The 22,126-nt window shown below is 41.4% G+C and overlaps 1 protein-coding gene across 1 annotated transcript; it reads right to left on the bottom strand.

Annotated features, from left to right (window-relative positions):
- Window positions 1-615: 615 nt before the first annotated feature.
- On the bottom strand, window positions 616-20,644 carry abcc2 (ATP-binding cassette, sub-family C (CFTR/MRP), member 2). The gene is made up of 32 exons (XM_070840844.1): window positions 20,290-20,644; window positions 18,598-18,774; window positions 18,186-18,332; window positions 17,949-18,089; window positions 17,627-17,749; window positions 17,456-17,511; window positions 17,122-17,377; window positions 16,774-16,961; window positions 16,149-16,326; window positions 15,464-15,718; window positions 14,427-14,492; window positions 13,955-14,092; window positions 13,722-13,868; window positions 13,557-13,641; window positions 13,381-13,447; window positions 13,141-13,267; window positions 11,047-11,223; window positions 10,226-10,393; window positions 9,835-10,018; window positions 7,671-7,806; window positions 7,412-7,514; window positions 7,107-7,326; window positions 6,301-6,455; window positions 5,771-5,926; window positions 5,395-5,594; window positions 5,127-5,253; window positions 4,866-4,967; window positions 3,910-4,053; window positions 3,011-3,169; window positions 2,765-2,931; window positions 1,653-1,847; window positions 616-908 (listed from the first exon to the last, which is right to left on the bottom strand). Exons 1-32 carry the CDS (start codon window positions 20,332-20,334, stop codon window positions 779-781), a joined length of 4,719 nt encoding a protein of 1,572 aa, XP_070696945.1. The 5' UTR covers window positions 20,335-20,644; the 3' UTR covers window positions 616-778.
- Window positions 20,645-22,126: the final 1,482 nt, after the last annotated feature.

Genomic DNA, 22,126 nt, shown 5'->3' with positions numbered 1-22,126 from the left:
AAGCTAAAGGCACCTCTTTGCTTGTCCCTCGCTGCGTCTCTGCTTCTGTTACTCCCGCTCAGTCGTCTGTCCATCAGCCCCCTCCATCCCTCTCTTGCTCACACACAATCACTCAGATACAGATGAACACAGCGGTGTTCCTGCAGAGGTAATGTGTCTGGGTATTTCATTGAGATTTTCACCCGTGTATTGATCTTACAGCGGGAATTAGAAGTGCATGCAGACACTGCTGCCATGGAGAAACACACATACACCTGTTTTTGTCACCTAGAGGACATTGGATTTGCTTAAATGTACTCCTTTGAAACTAACAGTGATAAAAAAATAGTCTTTAACATAAATAAATAAATAAATAAATAATAATCACCTTGTGGGCACCAGTGTTGTGTTCCCCCTATAATGTCACTGTGTGAACAGATTTGATACCACAGTGGTATCAATCATCTTATCTGACTCTTTACTTTGAAGCCAATAAACGTATATCCAGTAATTAGAAGCTATTCCCTTTAAGACCCAGTTAACCCAGTGGCCACTATGACACAGAGCTTTAAACAACGAGGAAATTCTCTTTATCAAAAACAATTAGTAATATCAAAGTAATATTTGAGAAAGAATATTTATTGTTTACAATATAAAAACATTTCATACAGTGTGATTTCCTTATATTTTCTATAAATACAAACATCAAAAGTTTTTTTTTTATCAAAGCACAATACAGCTTTTTAAATCAAACAACAAAGGAAATGTGTGCAATTAAATCAAAAGCAAAGGCACAAAATCAGAGAGCCGTGCTGTTGTGTCGCGTTATCCCAGCATCCTTTGCCATTGCATAAAAATAACCCTGTTTTTCCAACAGGTTGCTAGGAGAATCGAATTCCACTATCTTACCAGCATTGAGCACCATTACCCTGTGGAGGGGGACAGAGGCAGATGAAGTCAATGAAAAGGCAAATGAGAAGAAGATTGTTCAAAACACATTAGAGAGCCATCCCTGCACCTGTTGAACACTGTTAGATGAATGAATGAATGAATGAATGAATCTCAACCTCAATCCCAGCTGATATTGAGCAAGAGGTGGGGTACAATTACAGGGCTGACACATTCACACGCACACCTACGGACAATTTTCAGTCACTAATTAATCCAACCTGCAAGTCTTTGGACTGTGGGAGGAAGCCGGAGTACCCGGAGAAAACCCACGCAAGCACGGAGAGAACGTGCAAACTCCACACAGAAAGACCACAGGTTCAAAGTGCAAACCGGCCGACCAGAGGTGCTCACCACGGCTCCACCATTCCGCCCTGCATGGGCCATGTTTTCCTAAATCCTCTAACCGGTGAAGGTGCCAATTGTCAAAACTAACAAATGTTCAAATGTGCTCAAATGAATGGATTGGCAGCTCTGGGAAAAGTGAGTAAGTAGAGATTGAATTCCAGTTGTTTTGTCAAATAACACTCTGTTGTTTATTGCACTTTCTGAGAATCAAAACTTTACTACTCTCAGTTATTATTTTATATATATAGTTTGACCCCATACCAAATGTTGCATACATCACACTTAGTGGTATGGATTGAATGTTAAAGACCACTTGTGAAGACAGAAATTGAGTGCAGGAACACTTCACCAAAGCACACGAAGAGACAGTAACTCACCTGGAGCTGTCCATGATGCTGTGCAGACGGTGGGCGATGGTGAGGACGGTGCAGTGTGCAAACTCTTTGCGGATGGTGTTCTGAATCAGATCGTCCGTCTCCAGGTCAACAGCCGCTGTGGCCTCATCCAGGATTAAGATACGAGACTTCCTCAGCAGCGCTCGGGCCAGACACAGCAGCTGCCTCTGCCCCACGCTGGGAGGAGAGTGACACGGTCAAAACAGTGGTATCAAAGCAAATATTGATGAAACTGTGCCCCCAATTTCACATTCAGAGGTAAATCATTCTAAAATACAATCATTGTCGCCATGACATAGGATAGCTGTTTGAGTGGCATGTGTCCGCACTTCACTAAACTTAAACCATGGATGTAAAGATGGCGCCTATTCAGAATTCATATCAGAATTGCCCACCTGGCGCATAAGGCAGACAGTATGTGATCCACTGAATATACAGGATAGCGTTCATCCCATCATGCCTCTGGCCAAGGCGAGCTGGTAAACAGCTCGTGCCACAACGGTGACATCGTTCACGTAGGAAAATGACTTTTACAAAGATTAAACCCCCATGGCTTAAAGATATACAGTCCAAATGTATTAATTGGCCTTGTTTATAGCTGGAGGTGTCCTGTCAACAGTTTTATAGACATCTCCTTTACAATGTTGGTCTGTGGAGAAAATATTTTCAGCCCACGGGGGGTTTTTCATTCAAACTGGATCAAAAACTGGAAGCAGCAGGCAGTCCAGTATCCAGGTCTTAAAATACATCCACGTTTTAGACTGTGCAAACTCACCACATGTTTAATGGCAAGGTAATTATGCCTTTAAAATGCCTTGGTGTAAATGCTCAGGTAAGAGTCGCACTTGACCGGCAGTTTATTTGGATGGAAACATGATTCCTGAGCTGAAAACACAGACAATCATTTTACCAGGGCCTTAACAGGAACATAGCTGAAAATAAAGTGTGACATTATTATTATTGTTGTTAGATTACATTTGTATGTGTGTGTATTCTTATTAACCAAAAGTAAACTGGATCACACTCAGCAGAAAAACTCTCATTTGCTAACCTTTTGTAATGTGGAAGACATAACATTTATATTTACTGCCCACCTCAGGTTCTCTCCTCCTTCTGCGACCTCATGCTGTAATCCCTCCTGCAGCCCTGCTACATAGTCCTTCAGATGGGAGAGCTCCAATACTCTCCAGATGTCTTCATCATTGAATCTGTCAAATGGATCCAGGTTCATTCTCAGCGTCCCGGAGAACAACACCGGATCCTTCGCCCAAAAAGTTGGATAGGTTAGTGTGTTTAAAGCTAAACAGTGTGAGTTATGGTGTTTATGTTCATGTGCATACCTGTGGTATGATCGTAAGCCTGTTTCTGAGGTCATGCAGGCCTATTCTGGAAATATCTACGCCATCAATCAGGATACGACCTTCGGCAGCTTCAATAATTCTAAACAGGCAGTTGGTGAGGCTTGATTTCCCAGCTCCGGTGCGGCCCACTATACCGATCTGAATGCAGTAAGAGACACCACGCAGGGTGAAACATCTTTTCATATACAGTATGCTTTATAACCTTTGACAATCTGTGTCTCAATGAAAAGAAGTAATACAGAGGATGTGCAGTAATATTTCTTCACAAGGACAACTGTTGCCTTTATGCTTTTATAGCAGCTTTAAGACCACATATCAAAAGACTGAATTGAATTTAGAATACAGATTAATGTCACGTTTGCCTTATGTGTGCTTTAAGTTACAAATCAAAATCTAAAATCCTGTTATGTCTAATTCTGATTCCTCAAATCTGTCTGATTTTACAGGTTTTATTTACAAGTTATGTACTAACTGTTATGTACTACATAACTAAACAGCACAGTTTAGTTTATATTAATATATTTCTATTGTTTTTAAAGACGTATTAGATATATTTAGCTGCATACTGGCACAATACTGTGCATCTATTCTCGGGCAGTGCTTCCTCATCCTGGTGCTGGTGGTTCACTGCGCTGCATGTTTGAAATGTTTCCCTGCTCCGGCACACCTGATCCCAGTGATCTGCTTGTCATCAAGCTCTGCAGAAGCCAGATATCATCCTATTGATTTGAATCAGGTGTGTTGGAGCACAAAGACATTAAAAACACTGACCCAGGGGTTTATCTACTCAGCAATCCAATTAAGATTCACATTTTGATAAACCCTATAAGCTTGTTATATACACACAGTGGCAGATATACAGACACATACATACAGACCTTCTCAGTGCTGCCGATGTCACAGGTGATTCCATGCAGCACCAGGTCTAATCCAGGTCTGTACCGGACCTTGTAGTTTTGAAACTGTAGCCTTCCTTCCATGGGCCATTTCTCCGGAGGCCGAGAGTCAGTTACCCACTTAGCCTGAAGAAAGAAACATTTACAGCATAGATGGGAAATGGTGGACCAGTAGTCAGGGTAAGATATGATACATAATGATAATGATAATTAACAACAATAACAACCACAATACTACTATGATAATAATATTGATGATAATAAATCGTATAGAACTTTTCAAAACATATTTCAAGTGTTTTACAGTAAAGCAAATAAAATCAAATAAACAGGCAGCTCAAGTAAAATCAGGAAATAAAAATAAAATAAATATATTTTAAGGATAGACTTGAACAAGGACACTGAGTCAGACAGCCTCACTTCCTGGACACGTCGTGCCAGAGTCTCAGGGCTCTGTTGGCAAAGACTCTGTCCCCTGTAGTTTTAAGCCTAAACCCTGGAAGAAACAGAAGGCCCCTGCCCGAGCAACTTCAAACGTCACATAGGTTCATGGGGGGCTAAAAGGGTCTAAAATATAAACTAGAGCCAGGTCACGAAGAGCCTTTAAGGTAATAAGATCTTAAAATCAATCCTAAAACAGCCAGGGAGCTAATGTTAAGAGGCTACCACCGGTGTCATACGATTGTGTCTCTTAGTTCTGGTTAAAAGCCGGAATAAGACGATAATACGGACACCTACAAAATCAGCGACAACGACAACATCTGAATACACTTTTTAAAAGACATTATACTCCACATTTACAGGATAAGAATCACAGATAAACATCAGCAAAGCTAAAGTGCATCTCCTCTTCAAGAGAATGGTGGGAATCAGATGCAGGGTACTCCCACTCATGTTTACAAGGGTGGTCTGTAAATGTAGAAAAAAAGCTGTCATACCTCGTTGTCAAGCTCGCTGTATTCACTCACTCTCTCCACGGCTACGATATTGGTCTCCAGCTCCGAGCTCATCCTGACAAGCCAGTTGAGGGTCTGGGTCACCTGCATAGCCACAAGAGGAGAGACAACCGTGTTTCATTATTAGCATCATTGTACCTCAACAGAATAACTATTTTCAGTCCAATAATGATTTCCATTAGCATTAACATCATCATTATCTGCAGAGTATGTATTGAGTGTGTGAGTGTATTAGTCACTGACATTAAGGGCGTAGGATATAGACAGGCCAACCAGGCCGCTCTGCAGAGAGTCTCTGGAAATGACGGCGAACAGAGCGGCGAAAAACACCACCAGGTTTCCAAGAAACTCCAGACGGATGGCCAGCCATCTGCAGAGTAAACAAAGAAACACACATACACACTCATATGAGGATATTGACATTCACCAATAGACTGAAAATCCCATTAGAAAAATAATGAGTTTGAAACTGTTGATGATTTGCAGGCGTCTTTGGAGTTCAATATCTGACCTGTTCGACACGATCCATGGGTAGACGCTCTTGAGGTTTTCATCGATAGTGACTTCATTGTGTTTAAGAAACCTTTCCTGATGGCCGTAGGCTCTTATCACTGACAGACCCGACACCGTCTCACCAAAGTGTGAGTATATCGGAGATCGAGACACTGAGTCCAGTCGACGCAGCTGCCTGGAAGACGCCACATAGAAGCGCTAGGTGTAGAGAGCAGAGGTGTAGAAAACAGTGGATGGTTTAGCTGGATTTTCTTTCCAATAGGAACGAGCCTTCTCTCTCTCTTTTATATTCACTGTTTGCATTCCACGCTGTTAATTCTCAAGACATCAATCTCATGTCATGCTTATTTCTTGTGCTGTTTTGGTCAGCTCACCTGCACAAAGTAGTAAATCAGGCCCAGAGGAATGATGATGATGGTGAAGAAAGGAGTAGCCAGACAGATGACAAACAGTGTCCCCAAAACACCCAGCAGACACAGGAGCCAGGAGCGAAAGGACTGTGGGATGGCTTCGTCCACTGTGAAAATGTCCTTTAGAACCAGTGATGGGAAAAGTTTTTAAGGTGCTTTCAGGTGACCCACAACAGATGAAAACAATCCAGTCTCAATTAATTCCCCTATGGTGTTGAGAACATAAAGACCATTGAGAACATTAAGCTGCAAGAGGTTGAGAGGGCGTCTTATGAGCAGGTGTCCTCACTTTTCGTTTTTCATTAGTCGCGTAATTGCCATGGTAATAAATGCTGCAGGCTTGAAGAAGCCATTTTATTTAAATTGTGAAATTGCTTGTATTCCATAGCCAACGTGATTATTTTACTATATCCTGGCATCCAAACTAAGTGACTTCATGCAGACTTAATCAAGTGACCTTTTAGAACTTCAGAAAGGTAAATGATGATTCTTACCTTTGCAAAGCGGTTGACCACCCTCCCAGTGGGTGTAGTGTCAAAGAACACCATGGGAACTCGCAGTAAGTTGTTAAGCAGCCTGGAATGAAGGATTCGAGACGCAGCGACTGAAGCATTGGCTAGGAGCAACGTTCCAATGAACACAAACAGGCCTGCCATGAACAGAGAGCTTTTTTTAAAGATACATAACTGCACATTCCCACAGTGAAAGCCATTTTGCACAAAAGCATGAATGAGCCTCTACTTGTAGTCCTCTGAAAGTTTTCTTTTCGTTCGTTATTTCTGTTATTTCTGACATGAAGAGAAGACTTAATATTGTATATAATGAACAAACCTCAAAAAACATCCCTGACAGAAGAGAAAAAATTGATTTAGTCTGCTGTAGAAATGATGTTCAAAATACATACTTGCACAAATCCTCTGCACTTCAACAAGATAAACAGTTCTCTGAGGAAAATTAGATTTGAAGGGTATGACAATCACCGGCTAAAAAAGGTAGCAGTAACAAAGAATTAGCATGAAATCTTTAAAAGACAAAGCAAATGCTTGGTTAGATGAGGAAATTGGTGTCTATTCTATTCCTAGAATCTATTCCTTTAACACAATATTGAGACGTACAGTATAGAACCTCAATGTGAAGGTTGCATAAAAAATAATGTCAATGTAATGTAATAAACTGGATCTGGAGACCAAAATAAAAACTGACTTTAGCTTTGAGGCTAACAGACGTGAATTTGATTCAATATTTGCATTTTAAAAAACAGTAAGGATTAGTTTAGTGATGAGTATAACTGTTCAGTTACCCTGAGCAACTCCAAGAGCGCCGAACACTCCCACCCTGGTGTCCCTCATCCAGTTAGGGTATGTCATGTTTGCGTAATCCTCGGCGTCATTGGTCCAGTCACTCAGCCACAGGTTCTGACCGATGAAAGCGATGTTCTGGACGAAGTAAACCAGGAAGACCATGACAGTATATCCCCATCCCATGGCACGCAGGTACTGGAGGAACACTGAGAACTTTACCTGGGTACGAAAGAGCAAAAAAGTCTCAGGAGAAAGTTTTTAGCTCTAATTTTAATAATCATGGCAGAGCAAGAGTTTAGATTACTTGTCCTGTTTCCATAGTTTCCTTCTCTATTAGCCTCTGGCCTTTTTTTGATTCACCAACATCATTTGCTTTTCTGATGGTACTACTTTTTCTCAGTCTGACACTAAAAAAAAGGAGAGAGGAGACAAAATAAGAAATCATGATGAAACGACACTTTGTGGCTCAATGAGGGAGAAACTATTCCCATTTTGATCCTCACAGAGGCACACACACAAGCTGTTTCTCTATCATGTCGCCCACCACTTCATTGACATCTAACCTGCCGTTGCGCTGGCTGCGGCGGATACTGTTTTCTCTCCTCAGTGTAACAGAAACCGTGTCTTCCAGAGGCGAGTCGGGTTGTGTGTCGTCTATGTCAGGGATGAGCTCTACATCTGCGGCGTCCTGACGATGATCTGAATACATATGGTCACATGTCGTTAGATTTATGGTGAATTGCATCAATATAAAGAATTAATACAAATATGAAGACATGTCAGAACAGCATATACAGTATATCTTCTTTACTCAGATTCCCATCAGCTGCCGCAAAGGAAGCAGCTGCTCTTTCAGGGATCCACTCAATAAGAAAATATTTGAGACAAATCAAGAAAAGCACACTAAACATCATACTATTTCAAATTGCAGTCCATAATCATTGTTCAGGTCGGTTAATCAACCTTGAGGTTATCATTGGTCTCTAACATAATTCATTTGCAAGTACAGACGGTTCTTAAAAAAACCTAAAGAAAAAGTACCAGTGTCAATAGCACTCTAGAGGCAGGAGTAAGAAGACATACAAAATATCAGATAAATAGCTATTCATCCAATTGATTGCTATAGCACTATGTTTAATAAATAATAACCTACAATGTCAAATGCTGCATTAAAGTAATACAGTTCCAACAATCATTTACTTATCAACAGCACAACCATGTGTCAGTCATCTTTGTCAGTGCTGTGCACCTCGAGAGGTGAGCCTTATAGGCATGGGGGCAATCAGAGTTCAATTCATGAAGGGAATATTAGTGTATAATAATAATATATAGTGTATAATTTGTTCAGCAGTGGAAGAATACTGATGTGTCCTCTATTGGCAGTTGCACCACCCCCGCTAAGGTGGCCCATTTCCTTTGGTTTGTCAGCACAATGACAGATTGAGCCAACAATAAATGGTTTAGAGTGAGCAAGGTGGACCTCCAACCAAAATATATAGTGCTTCGCCTTCATCAAAAATATTCCTGTCATTACTAAAAATGTTAAAGCCTGGGATGGACAGCAAATACATTGGTATTTGTTCTGTCCCACCTGGAGCAGCAGGGGAGCTCAATACAATCCTCCCCAACAGCCTCGTGTCAAAACTGTCCGACCTGGGAATATCTGACTCCGTCTGCCTCTAAGTCAGGGACTTTTTGACAGATTTCTCCCAGAAGGTGAGAGTAGGCCCCCATGTCTCCCCAGCCATCAGCCTCAGCACCGGCTCCCCTCAGGGCTGCGTGCTGAGCCCCCTATTCTACACCCTCTACACACATGACTGCACCTCCACACACCCCAACAACGGCATCATAAAGTTTGCTGATGATAGCACTGTGGAGGGACTGAGGTGGAGCGGCTGTCAGTGTGGTGCACGGAGAACAACCTGATCCTAAACACCACTAAGATGAAGAAACAGCTTGACCACCAATGATCTCGGCCTTTCACTTTCACCTCTAAACTTCCATCCTGCTCAAAGTTTGACGTCCATTAAGTCCATAACAGAGATTATTTCTCTCTGGGTAATCTCTTTGCTCATAGTATCCGTTCACTTGTCCTCATTTCACTTCATTAACCCGCTGGGATATGTCCTTAGACTCACTTTGTTGAGCCTTTTGGTGTTTCTTTAGATTATCACTAGAATTCTGTCAATAATCCAGACTCAGCTTGAGTTGCTACTCTTTTGTTGGTTAAGTCCAGGATCATTTGAGGAAAACTGTGAAATGCAGTCTCCTGCCTCCTCAATACAACCTCATAAAAGCTCTTCTGCTGGTCCAGTAATTCCTTTAAGGGTGTCCGTTGTCACACACTCAGACTCATCATTCAGAGCTGCTTTGTTTGCATTTCTATTGTGTAATGACAGTAATGCTGCACCCCATACCGTGCAGCAGATTTGTTTGCTGGGCTCACTCAGCTACTGCAGTCGATAGGCACTTATCCTCTGAGTATCTCTGATTACAGAAACTGTTCACAATGTTTGAATTTCAAGGTTTTAGGTCTGTTCAAACACACTACAGATGTCATGCAAAATGTTCGTTAACTCACCGCCAGAGGGCAACGAAATATTCACATGTCAAACAAACAGCGCCAGTGCTTTGGCAGCCATATTGATACTGTACTTATCTAAACACAGCCACCCTATATATAGTTTATAATCACAGTGAGAAAAAAGTAGAGCTAAAGGTACTGACCTGACTCTGACTGGGTCCGGTTACTTTGCTCTTTGGCGTATGTGTCTAGAAACTCAGAAAAAGCTCCTCTGCTGGCACGAAGGCTTTTGTAGGATCCAACCTCAGAAACCACTCCGTCCACCAAAACCACTATTTCATCTACGTATGGCAGGAAGCTCACTCCATGAGTCACCAGGATACGAGTCTGTTCAGAGACAGAGGCCTCAGCTGTGAAATCATAATCTTTGAGCAGAGAAAATAAAATACTGTACTGCTGTACTGTACTGCACTGTTTATACATGCAGGTTATGAGGTGATTGTAAATCTGCTATCACTTGTTAACCTATATTTTTAAACCTATTTTTGTTTTTAAAAATATTGATCAATGCCTTAATGAAGGCTCACCACAAACCTTGTTTTTCAGTAGTCCATTGGGTCCAATCACCTTGTCAAAAAGATGCTTGCCTACATGAGAGTCCACGGCTGACAAGGGGTCGTCTAATAGATAAATATCACCCTGACTGTAAGCTGCCCGGGCCAGGCTAACGCGTTGCTTCTGACCCCCTGAAAGGTTGATGCCCTGAGGACAGAGGAGAGGAGAAACCAGCACAAGACAGTGTTAGGATTAAAGGATCATACCCAGCTTCTTTTAAATGCAAGGAGCCACAGCGTGTCATCAATGTTTTCTTATTGACATTTGGATTATTCATCTCTGGGTTTCATTTGTCTGGATGACACTTGTCACTGATACAGTGCTGCACGGAGGCTGATGAGCTTCAGCTGTTGAATCTTCCAGCCTGTACTGGACTACACGACAATAACGTGTTTGTTTGATGAAGAAATAAACCCAGACATGGTGTTGTTTTTGTCATGGATTTGCAAGAAAATCTCAAATCTCTGGAAGCTTGTTTTATATTTGAAAAACATGGAAATGACGACAATAGGAAAACAATATAATGGGAAGTAAACCTGATTTAGAATTAATGGCTAAAGGATCCAAAAACGTACCACCTTTACTGAAGGATGATTTGACCAATAATCAATGTCATATTGGCTCCACATAATCATCGATAAACATACATTGACATTAACTCTAACATGGGTATTGTCTCACTGGGTTTGTGTGCTTTAGGACCAATTCTGATTGCGTTTGTGTTCTTACTGAACATCTAGAACGTGTTTAGGCAGTGACAAAACTCCCATGACAATCATATTCAAATCTTTGAATCTTACTTTCTCTCCGATCTCAGTGAGGTCACCTCCAGGCAGCAGCTCCAGGTCGGGGGTCAGGGCGCAGGCCTCTATCACCTCCTGCAACCTCCTTTCCTCGTTGGGAGAGCCAAACAGGATATTATCCCTAACAGTAGCATTTTGGATCCAGGCTTGCTGCGGCACAAAGGCAAGGGAGCCCTGTAGAGAAAATACTATCGATCAGGCACAGAGTTCTTTGTAATTACGTTGCTGTCCAGTCAAAAAAGATGTATTCAAATAGGTTTGAGTCAAGGGAAACACCCAATCAACAGATTTGTATTTGACGAACTCACAATGCTCCAGCAAGCAACACCAGTCAACACTATTGACTTTTCTCAGCTAGTAAAAAAGATTGAAGCTATTCTCGTGAAATATGGCTCAAACATATTTTGAGCACCTTTCTATAGATTCTCTTCTCTTCTATAGTGGCAGTCTCTACGGTGAACTTCTTATATGATTTAAAAGGATTCAAGGGTCTTTATTGTCATACCAGCACACATTTATAAAGTGAAATGTGCAGTGAGGTAGGTCTGTAGAAGAGAGGTAAGATTTCTCAAATCTGGTCAAATGGATGTATCATTAAAAGGCTTACAAATCTAAGTAGTGAAAGATGAAGAGAAAATCAAATTACTTTTCCCTAACTCAGCTATTTAAGGTGGATATTTAGGAGGTAGTTCAACAAATACTATATTGTGGTCTCTGCAGGCGAAAACAAAGGGCAGGATTTATGTGTGTATTTTTGAAAAACCTATTTTATTGACTGTTCATTAGCATCAGCTAAAAACATGCTTTACCTGCGCTGTTGCAAGTGACATTTTGGCGTTTGTCGTGGCCCAAAAACTGACGTCCACAGAAAATCATCATTTTGAACCAGATATATATATATATATATTATGAGACACATCAATGTGACATGAATAAATCCCTATTTCTACTATCTTGACTGTAAATGAGACAGTTTATTAGGCACATTCCTATTGTCAGTGCTGTAGTTGCTGTTAGTATATTGGTTGCTGTTTGTTTTGTCTCTCTCTCTCTGTCCAACCTCCACCCAACAAGGACCCCGACAGAAAGCCGCCCGCATCTGAGCCTGGTTCTGTTCAAGGGGAGTTTTTCCTCCCACTGTTGCTTAATATAATATCTTGATGATTTTGAATTCCTGAATCGTTGGGTCTCTTAGTTAGTTTGGTCTAGACCTGCTCTCTTTATGTAAAGCGTCTTGAGATAACACTGTTATGAATTGGCGCTATATAAATAAAGATTGATTGATTGATTGATTGATTAAGGCAGCATGGTGGTGCTGTGTGGAGTTTGCATGTTCTCTCCGGGTACTCCGGCTTATCCAAAGACATGCACATGAGGTTAATTGGTGACTCTAACTCTCTCTCAGATTTCTGCAGTGAGATTTCTGAGTTTACTTCCCTATTTCCAAGACTATGATGGGTAAAAACACACTGAATTATTCTGCAGCTGTACAATGGAATCGTCCTTATAAGCCCAATATTGATCAAAACACAGCACAACACAGCACAGGTGGCCTTGAAAAGGTTGCTCAGTAACTTGTGGACTAAATCAAGTTATAAAAAGAGCTTTGAATATGTAGGCTGTTCCACTCTGCTACTGTACTGTATGTTTAGTGGAGCACCAAAGTGGACATAAGCCTTTTAGGCTTTAGGTATTTCAGTCCTCCACACTTATAACCACTGCTGTGCAGAGCTAATCTGTGTCTCTAAGCATCAAATAAATTCTATAAATCCGTCAGTACCCTGGCTGATTTTCTATTTATTGTAAGCCTAAGAGTCAAACAGAAATAATAACATCCTGGATTCTTTTAATGATGAAAAATGAAGCACTCTTAGGGCTCTGACCTCAGTGAAATATGCAGTTATTATCAGAGTGGAACAGCCATATTCATACACTCTTACTGTACTTGTACTTATACTTGTACTTGTACTTGTACAGAATGGTTAGGTCATTTCAGTAAGCACGTCAGAGAATCTTGTGCACACATTATATGTCCTTGGCTAAACACAAGATTATTGTCAGACAAATATGAAGATAGGAATAAGGTGTTACTCGAATGTTGATAAAGCCTTTGGTGCAGTGCATCTCTCCAAGGAGGGCTGATATAAGAGAGGACTTTCCTGAGCCCACAGCTCCGACAACTGCTACCAACCGGCCCGGCTTAATATCCAAGGACACACTGTTGAACACAGACAGAATGAATATGTTCAATATCCTTTACAGTTGGGACAAATATAATATCTTGCAGCCATGGCGACATATGAGAAATGTGTAATTGTATGTGTGACACACTTTTTCAGCAGAGGTTCATCTTTTTTTTCCCAGGCAAAGGAACCATCACATACACTAACAGCAGAGGCTATATGATAAAAACAGATGGACAGAAAGGCCAAATTTACTATACACGTACCAATAAACTTATATATATTGAGTGAAGGAACAGGTTTAAATGCTGATGGTGAACATACCGAAACTGGGGTCATGGCGCACAATATCACTTTCAAGGTCTTCACCTCCCAGAAACTTCTCCAGGCGCTTCCTAGACACAGTTGTCTGAAGTGTCAAAGAACAGGTTAGCGGGCTTTTAGCACAGGTTTGCCATGTGATCGTATACTGTGTGGTTGTTGCCTTACTTGCACAATGGCAGCGATGAGCATGGGCAGCATGGCCAGAGGGAATCGGAGGATGTTGAAAAGCGAGATGGAGGTGAAAGCTTTCTCTGCAGTCAAGACGTTCTCTGAGCTCACCCCTACAAACACTGCAAATGAAACCAGAGAAACCTGCAAAAACACAAAAACAGATTTGCAAAGACCGTTCCTGAGCTGCCGCTTCTTGTCTTATTGCGAGGCTCCATCACAGGACTCACAAGAGCCGGAGCACAGCTGAAGATGAAGGTGGAGACAGAGGACAGGTAGGCAAACTTCCTCATGACCTTCAGTTCTTTGCCCCTAATGTTTTCCACCTGCACCTGGAAGGATGGCTCCCAAGCATACAGCTTCAGAATCTGGTGGGAGGGAAAGAGGGGGGTGAGAGAGTGGAAGGCGCTGTCACGTAAAAGGAAGGGTGGGGGAACAAAGGCATCGCACTTATCTAATGTAGTCACTGCCAATAAACCCCAGGAGGTGAATACAGTATAATAGAAGGCATTGTGGAATACCATTTCAGCCTTTTCCTGAGACATAAAAGCCTTTCATCTGAGGAAGGTCTCACTTAGAGTCCCCCACCTTCATCCATCCACATGAACTATTCAATCATATTGAATACTGTTTTTCAATAAAGGAGTGGAGTTGGTGATGCTACACCAAATATTGTTAACTCAACAGATTATTGGTGCTCACCTTGATCCCATTGAGTATTTCATTCATGATTTTCAGTCTCTTGTCTTTGTACTTCATGTTCTCTATCTGAAAAGAGAGTAAATCAGAGAAATGTGGCTCAATGATAACCTCATATTTAGAAATAACACAGAGATACTATTGCAGCCAGGAAGAGAGGTTATTTGAAGCAATATGGTTGCTCTGAATCACATGGATATCCTTCTGCCAGACAAACAAACACGTTTTAACATGTGTGAGTGTTGAAAAGAGTCTCAGGAGAGACACCCCTGTTTTAAATGGTCCCTTCCAAGAAAGAATACCGTCTTATTTTTAGCACTTGTATTGTATGTAAATAGAAGTGCAACTAAAGATCTGTGGGACCAAAGGATGCATTAACTTCAGTTTAGACGCACAGTGCGAAAACTTGTTTTGTATTCTTCTCTATGTATCTAGTTCATGAACACACATATATTTTTGGTCTAATCCAAAAACACTCATGGTATAAAGAACCAAACAGCAAAGGACAATACCATAACCATTCCCTAGTGGTGCATACGTCATTATTTTCTTACATGTTGGAAAAAGAGGTCTCCAAATCTACTTAGTATGAGTGTCTACGATCTGTATTTCTTTTTTTATTCTTATTATGAGTGTGCAGGGACAAAGTAAGGTTGTCAGACTGTTTGAAAGTACAAAGGACACCACGAAATTGTTTTCTCATTTTGATTTCCCAATTAATTGGATTGTCCAATCTCTTTTTAAGTGGCGACTAGATATAGCACAGCCTTCCAACATGGTTAATTCAGTATAATGGAACCATGGAAACTTGTAAAAAGCTCATAATACAGGGCCCAGTAAACTATTATAAATATGAACAGAGACAAAAACAGAGAAAAGACTGAACCAGGAGTTCACTAACGTTTGTCTGTAGGTAAATCCTGGTGTTCCTTTATAATGCACCATATGTCATTGTCATTATCATTAAATATTACCTGCTGAATCTATTCAGATTTAAAACTAAAACTGTAGGGTCTCTATGTGTGTGCACTCCTGCTGACCTGGATTTTTCTAGCCTTGGTGGCTAGCAGTCCATTGATCGGCACCATTAACACCATTACTCCCAGTCCGGCCAACACAGAGGGGCCTAATTCCAGCCACAAGAAAACAATGGACAGGATGATTTGCAGAGGGCAGGACCACAGCAGGTGGATGAAGTTGGTCACATCGTTAAAACGCTGGGCGTCTGCTGACATCAGGTTCACAGTTTCCCCAACTGTAGTCTCTTTGCGAGCATCATTAGACACCACCAATGCCTTGGAAAAGGGACGAAGAGGAGATTGTAGGGAGAGAGGGAGACGGGAAGGAAGTAAGAGGAGGACAATTTGGTGGGAGTTGCAGTTATTTCAAACCATGAATGATGTAGCGACAACAAAATTTTTTAATACCATTATACAGCAGAAGGCACAACTATTGATCAGATACCTTAAAGGATACATCAACGCTCTGACTCCAATCAGCAGTCACAGTTATCACTGTATCCACATATATGAGATATCAGGAAATTAGCTAATTTATTCCATTTTTCAGCGACAATCATGTGGTCAAACCACATGCTGATGAAAATGAATATGATAGGTAGTTTATTCTTTTATTAGGCAAACTGGCACTGTAATTTATCATTATCACTATCTATTTTAACACTGTGTGGGGTAAAGGAAGAACATTTCATTGTGGTGTTTTTACCTTTTTGTACACACTAGCCATGATGGCAGTGCGAACCTTCATCCCCAGCACAAAGCAGCGCTGGAAGTATTGCTGCAGGAACAGGGACTGCAGAAGGGCCACCACCAGCAGCAGCACTGCATACACATACCCTTGCCAGGTATACTGGGATTTGTCCTGAGTGAAGGAGATCATCAGTCTAAAAAAGAAAAAAAGTCAGATAGCTAGCAGCTCAACAATGACATTAATCTATCTTTAATTCATTTAGTATTGTCCTTGTCTTCAGAGCTTGGAAGCTGTGCAAAATCAGATAAATTGGTGATGTCACATGGTGCAGAGCTGATGAGGCTAAAGACCACAAGTTAAACATTGAAAACAAATCCACTGCTGTGAGTTTATTGACATGGAGTTAATGATTGCAGTGAATCCTGGCAGAGTGTAATCACTTTAAACTGTAGGTATTCTGTCCCTCCTATCAGTTCAGACGATGTACTTTGCATTTTTTCTATAATTAATCAAATCCGACTCATTCAACTGCTGCCTTTGAAATGGCATAATCTGTACGTTTGGAAAGAAATTACATGTTGATGCATATTAGCGCCTTATTCAGTGAAGCTGCAGGAAATCAATGAACAAACGGACTCACTTTAGGAGTTGGGGACTGGCAAAAGATAGCAGGTCCTGCAGAAGTTTGAAGAAGGCAGATTCAATAAGAATCCCTTTAAAGGTTTTGTAAATGGTGGTAATCAGCCATGAATTAGGATAGTTTTCTTCCTCCTTCTTTTTGTCCTTTTTCTTCTTTGTCTTTTCATCTTCTTTCTTTCCCCGTTCCTCCTGAAGAAAAACATTGAACATTGCCTCTGAGCAAACATGGATGCTCTATCCAACAACATCCAGGATACTTCACAAGCAACCAGTAGCACTACTTCAAATAAAATCCATTTGAAGTGCAAGGAAATGTACTGCACGTGTGTTTTTCTCTGCACACACTTACCATCATGAGAACATCTTGACTTACGCCTTTCCCCAGCCCATTGGAGAGGTCATTTTGAAGGCCCTCTTCCTGGACCTTATCTCTGTTCTCATCCCGTTTCGTCTTCAACTTGTTTTGAAACCTGACCCGAGCTGCGCCCAACTCCGATTGCATGAAATGCTGGAATTGTTGGTTGATGTAAGCAGTGGAGTCTCTATCACTCAAGTCGCACATGTCCTCCTGAACCAAGGGCCGCTTGTACCCGTTCACCACCATACTGGAGAGACAAAGAGAAGTTGTAGCATACATGTGTGATTGTTTGCTATGATTCTTACTGGGGCAACTCTTAATTTACCTGTTAAACCAGTTGAATGTGATTCTGCTCAAAAATGGTGCACCTATCTCAGGATTCTGTGGATAAAACCAATACAAGTCAAACAGCGCTCACAGATGGTCGAGGTGATGAAGGTTCAGTGTTGAATATTTGTTATAGACACTGTTATGAATGTCACAACATCTTTTATACCTTTTTTACAAGCTCCTCGGCTTCCGGTGGGATGTCGGCCACAGTGGAGAGAATAAGTGCAATCGTTTCCAGCCCGAAAGAAATGAAGAAAAGGCTGAAACGGGGCACATCATTGATCTCTCCCTAATAATCAAAGATGAGTGTCAGAACGATAAGAGAGCTGCATTAGTAACAGTGCATTACTGATGAATATGGAGAGCTGAAATGCATACACCTCTGCCTGAGTGATTTCTCATTACATTACACAAATGATGGCAATGGTAAAATATTTTGTCAAGCTTAATGTCTTCCTCACAACCAGATCGAATGTGTCTGCTCATACCAGCCTCAGTGCCTCCCGTATGAGGGTCTGGAAAGGGAAGACATCGCACACAACGAGGAGGAGCCAGAAGAGGAAGAGAGTGGCGGAGTCTACCGCTCCTTCCCTCCGTCTCACTCCTGCCTGGCACAGCAGCAGAAGGATCTAACATAGAAGACATGTCAGAACACGTGAAAACATGTCATCTGTCCATTGTGAGCACCGGAGCTAATAGATGAATGTAAAGCCTGCTGTGTTTACCCATGTGACAGCGTACAGGACGGGGTTTGCGTAGTATACACCAGGATTTTTCGCTGCTGATGGCGGGTCTTTACTTGGACCATAATCTTCTCCTAATGTGACTGCCAGGGCTGCTATGGCCGTCAGGAACAACAGAGACACCACAAGCTGAGGAGGGGGGGGAAGACAAATAGATAAATCATATCATAGTTGTGCCTGCCACGGCAAATCATTAAAATGTTTCTGCAGGAGATCTTTGAATAATAAATTCAAATTAGGCTCCTGAGACATGAACTGTACTGTATCTTTGCTCCCTCGGACCAAGATTTCTTAATAATGGCCTACTTGTTACTGGGGTTACTTCCCTGTCAACATCACTTTATGACTTGAACAGCATGTCTATTTGTTGCTTTTGTCTTGCTGTGCAAATTACCTGCTTGCAGAGGTAAAGCTTGGACAGGTGCTTTGTGTTCACTTGTGTCCTGCTGCAGAGAGACACCAGGTGCCGCGGGGCACAGAGCCACAGAAACCCCAGGGGGATCCAGACCAGCACCGTCTGCTCGACACAGACCGGCAGGTCTGGGTCTTCTCTGTTCACATATGAAGCATTCTAAGGTGGGCACACAAACACACAGCACAACAGGATAATCCGTCATTGATGGACAGACTGACTGCCATCCCTGTATCCCTTGAGATCACTTGATATTACGCTGCAGGGAGCCACCGCACCACCCTGATTAGAATTTTAATTAACAATGCCATTAAACCCTAAGTCCCTGCTTACTGCTGGATGTGCAGCAGCATGTAACGTGCACTTCCGGAGAAGAAAGCCAAGGAGAAGTTGGTGCGAGTGGTGTGTTATAAGAACAAAAGGTCTTGGCAGAGCACAGTTTTTACACGTATTTATACATTTGTAAAGCACTTAAAGTTATTAGGAGAAGCATTTCACAGCCTCCACTCTGGAGAAACTCCTGGAAAACTGTAGGGTCAAGCAATACAGTCAGATGCATGTGGCTATATTATTCTGTTTTATGGAAAGCGTTTAGTAGCATGTGAGGCATTTTACTGAATAATTGTGTGGCTTATTCTTGATTAATTGACAAATAGTTTAGTCTATAAAATGTCAAAAGAAGTGAAAAAAAATGTCACATCTTCCCAGAGCTCACGTGGCATTTTCACGTCTTTTGTCTGAAACATATTCAGTTTATCACAATAAATGACTTAGACTGAGAAGCTAAAACTAGAGAATGTGTAGCATTTCTCAAACGCTAAATCTAAAAACCAGTGGAATCATTATTCTGACAAATCATTCATTTCAGTTTCATGAGGATGCTGAGTCACAAGTAGTAAATATTTGGTGGAGCTGTCAGACATGATGAGTCATGCCTTACTTAAGAGCCACTATTGGCCAGTCACATGTCCGCTCACTGTGTACAGGGGTGAAGAAAATGCTTTCAGAGAAAAGTTCAATATAAAACAGGATTTGAACATAACACCGTTTTTTTCACACATTTCTTGCTCGTATTTTTGCAGGTCCCTCGTATTTGTCTAACACATACTGAGGTCAACACAATGACATGAAGCCAATATACACTGTTGCCCATAAAGTTGGAATAACATGTTTTTTTTTACCTCTTCTCGTGAAATGATTGTGACAATGTGATTTATTCTTGATAAATAAAGTGTATATCTTCTCAACTTCATTGATCAAACTCTTCCAAACATATCACAGTGAAACTGAAACCACAATTAACCTTTGCAAACTGTGTATTCAGGATTGAACAATTATTCCAACTTTATGGGCAACAGTGTATAATAACACAAATATAGAAGTAATATATTTGTAGTTTTTTCTATTATTTTGTTTGAGTGTGTGTCAATGAGGTTTGTAAGTAACATAATAAAATCAGAAAAAAAACTTAAATCAACATTTCTGACAATTATTTAGTTACATTTAAATAGATTTTCTATACAAAATAATGATCGCATGTGTGCTTGTCAAAGGTTTGGCAAGATATTCAATGATTTTCATCTTGAGAGTGTAAATAAGTGTCACCTGGAGGCCACATCTCTAAACCCCACTGTGCTTCTCTTCGGCTACATTAACCCTGGCTGTTGAACTCACCCAGAAGGTGGACCCACAGTACTCCTCCAGGACTGCGGCGCACATGGTCCACACTAATGGCCCCAGTCGTCAAAGATGAATAGACAGCCAGACACTCTCGCCCTCCGCTTCACTGCTGCCAAGCTGGAATCAAACACTCCTGCTCTCTCTCCTGTCAACCCGTATTCCAGAGACAATTGCAGGACGTGACTCTGAGGGACTCTGAGCCATGAGACTTTGAAGCAAAACCCAAACCTTGCGTCCTCCTTGTGCAGAGAAAACGCAGAGAAGAGAGATCCAGAGAAGTACTGGATCAATTTAAAGAGCTAACAGGTTAATGCTTAACTTGAGTCTTGATTCTTTTCGTTCTAAGCAGAAAATTTTATGTGTTGTCCTCTGGCAGTCCTGTGTGACTCGTTTGATGCCTGTAAAAAAACAGACACATGGAGAGCTCCTAATGGGTGAATGGGAAAACTCAACCACTGTAGCTAAAGTCATTAAGAGAATCCAGCTTTTGCACCGACCCACAGACACTCCTCAGTGCTCACGTGTCTAAAGTTCAGGCAGAGCTTGCATGTAAAACAAAAAGAGAGACAGACAAATGTCCAAAGCACAAGCACTCCTCTGCTGCTTTTCCTCCTGCTGTTTTTTTCATGTTGAGGGGACAGCCCACCAAAAAAAGGAATGTGTTTAGGGAAGGGAAGGGGCGGGAGTGGGCTCATTAGACCCCTTTTCCTGTTGTGTTTCCACTTCTCTGAGCTGAGACCTATGTTGGAAGTCTAATCACACATCTCATTAGTTTCAGCCTGTTGTGCATTCGTGCGAATTTGTTGGGTTGAAAGCTGCAGAAGTTTGTTAAAAATGACTCCTAGCTGGTGGAAGTTTTAGGAGAGCACATGGTGTGGACTGCTTTCCTCTCTCAGAATCAGAAGTATTGTTTTGTTAAACCTCTGATTCATATCTGCGTGTCGTCGGACCTCATACATCTCCCCTTCGAGAAGGTTAGACATCAACACTCTTCAGCTTTGCACTATGCCAAAGTGTCCATTTTTACAACAGCTTAAACAAAACAGAGCTCATAAATAATTGGATGGTAAACAAGGTTATCTATTCTGGCATAGACAAGCAATGACTCAGACAAACTAACTGAGCAGTAAAGTAAATAACTGTTAATACAAGCTACAAGCAAGTATTAAGTCATTTGTGTAAAAGGCTTTTACTGTCAGCGATGGCCCTAAAACAGACTGTGGTGGTTAATCATTACATGTTTCATAACATCACATGGTCATAATCTGTCTTACTCATCCACATGTATAGGCCAAGGACAACTATGACACGTGAAGACAACGATACATAATCAGAAAGCACGGATGCGCGCAATGTGCACAAAGGTGAGCATGAAGTTCTACAATTATTAGACCGTCGTAGCTTTCAGCTCAGTGTGGAGCAGTGAAGGGCAAGCACAGAAGGTCAGGGTAGTTCGAGTAGAAAAAAATCTCTAACACCTCTTCTGAGGAATAGCTTGAGTAAAGTAACAGGCTCAGTAAAAGCCTGAGCAGGAGTCCATCAGTGTACGTTTCAGTTTTTAAGGTGATCTGGGTGATTCAATTCAATCCGGCTTCTTTAACGACACCAGATTATTTGCCTGTACGTGGTCACGATAACAGTTTTATCACCCCAAGATGATTCAGCCCGGATGAATTGACCTTTGTGATTGAGTTCTTAATGAAGTTTAAATAAAAGTCTAAAACTGATGACAGTGATCATCTTAAGTTTTTGCCAAGTCATTGCCCCTTTGACCGTCTTCTGATCCACCTCTTTGTTTGATGACATCACCACTGACACTCCTCTTCTTTCC

This window comes from Pempheris klunzingeri, chromosome 12, assembly GCF_042242105.1.
Source record: "Pempheris klunzingeri isolate RE-2024b chromosome 12, fPemKlu1.hap1, whole genome shotgun sequence".
Taxonomy (NCBI): Eukaryota; Metazoa; Chordata; class Actinopteri; order Acropomatiformes; family Pempheridae; genus Pempheris; species Pempheris klunzingeri.
Note: the sequence above shows the minus strand (reverse complement) of the source record. Positions and strands in the feature narration are given on the sequence as shown.

Bases quoted from the DNA above. Each gene is read 5' to 3' on its own strand.
- abcc2 (XM_070840844.1), bottom strand. From the start codon at position 20,334: ATGTGCGCCGCAGTCCTGGAGGAGTACTGTGGGTCCACCTTCTGG. The intron at 17,750-17,948 runs GTATGAGCAGAC...TTTGATTATTAG, and splicing joins TACGGGAGGCACTGAGGCTG to GGAGAGATCAATGATGTGCC. The intron at 7,515-7,670 runs GTTAGATGTCAA...CCTTTTTTTTAG, and splicing joins CGCAGCCAGCGCAACGGCAG to TGTCAGACTGAGAAAAAGTA.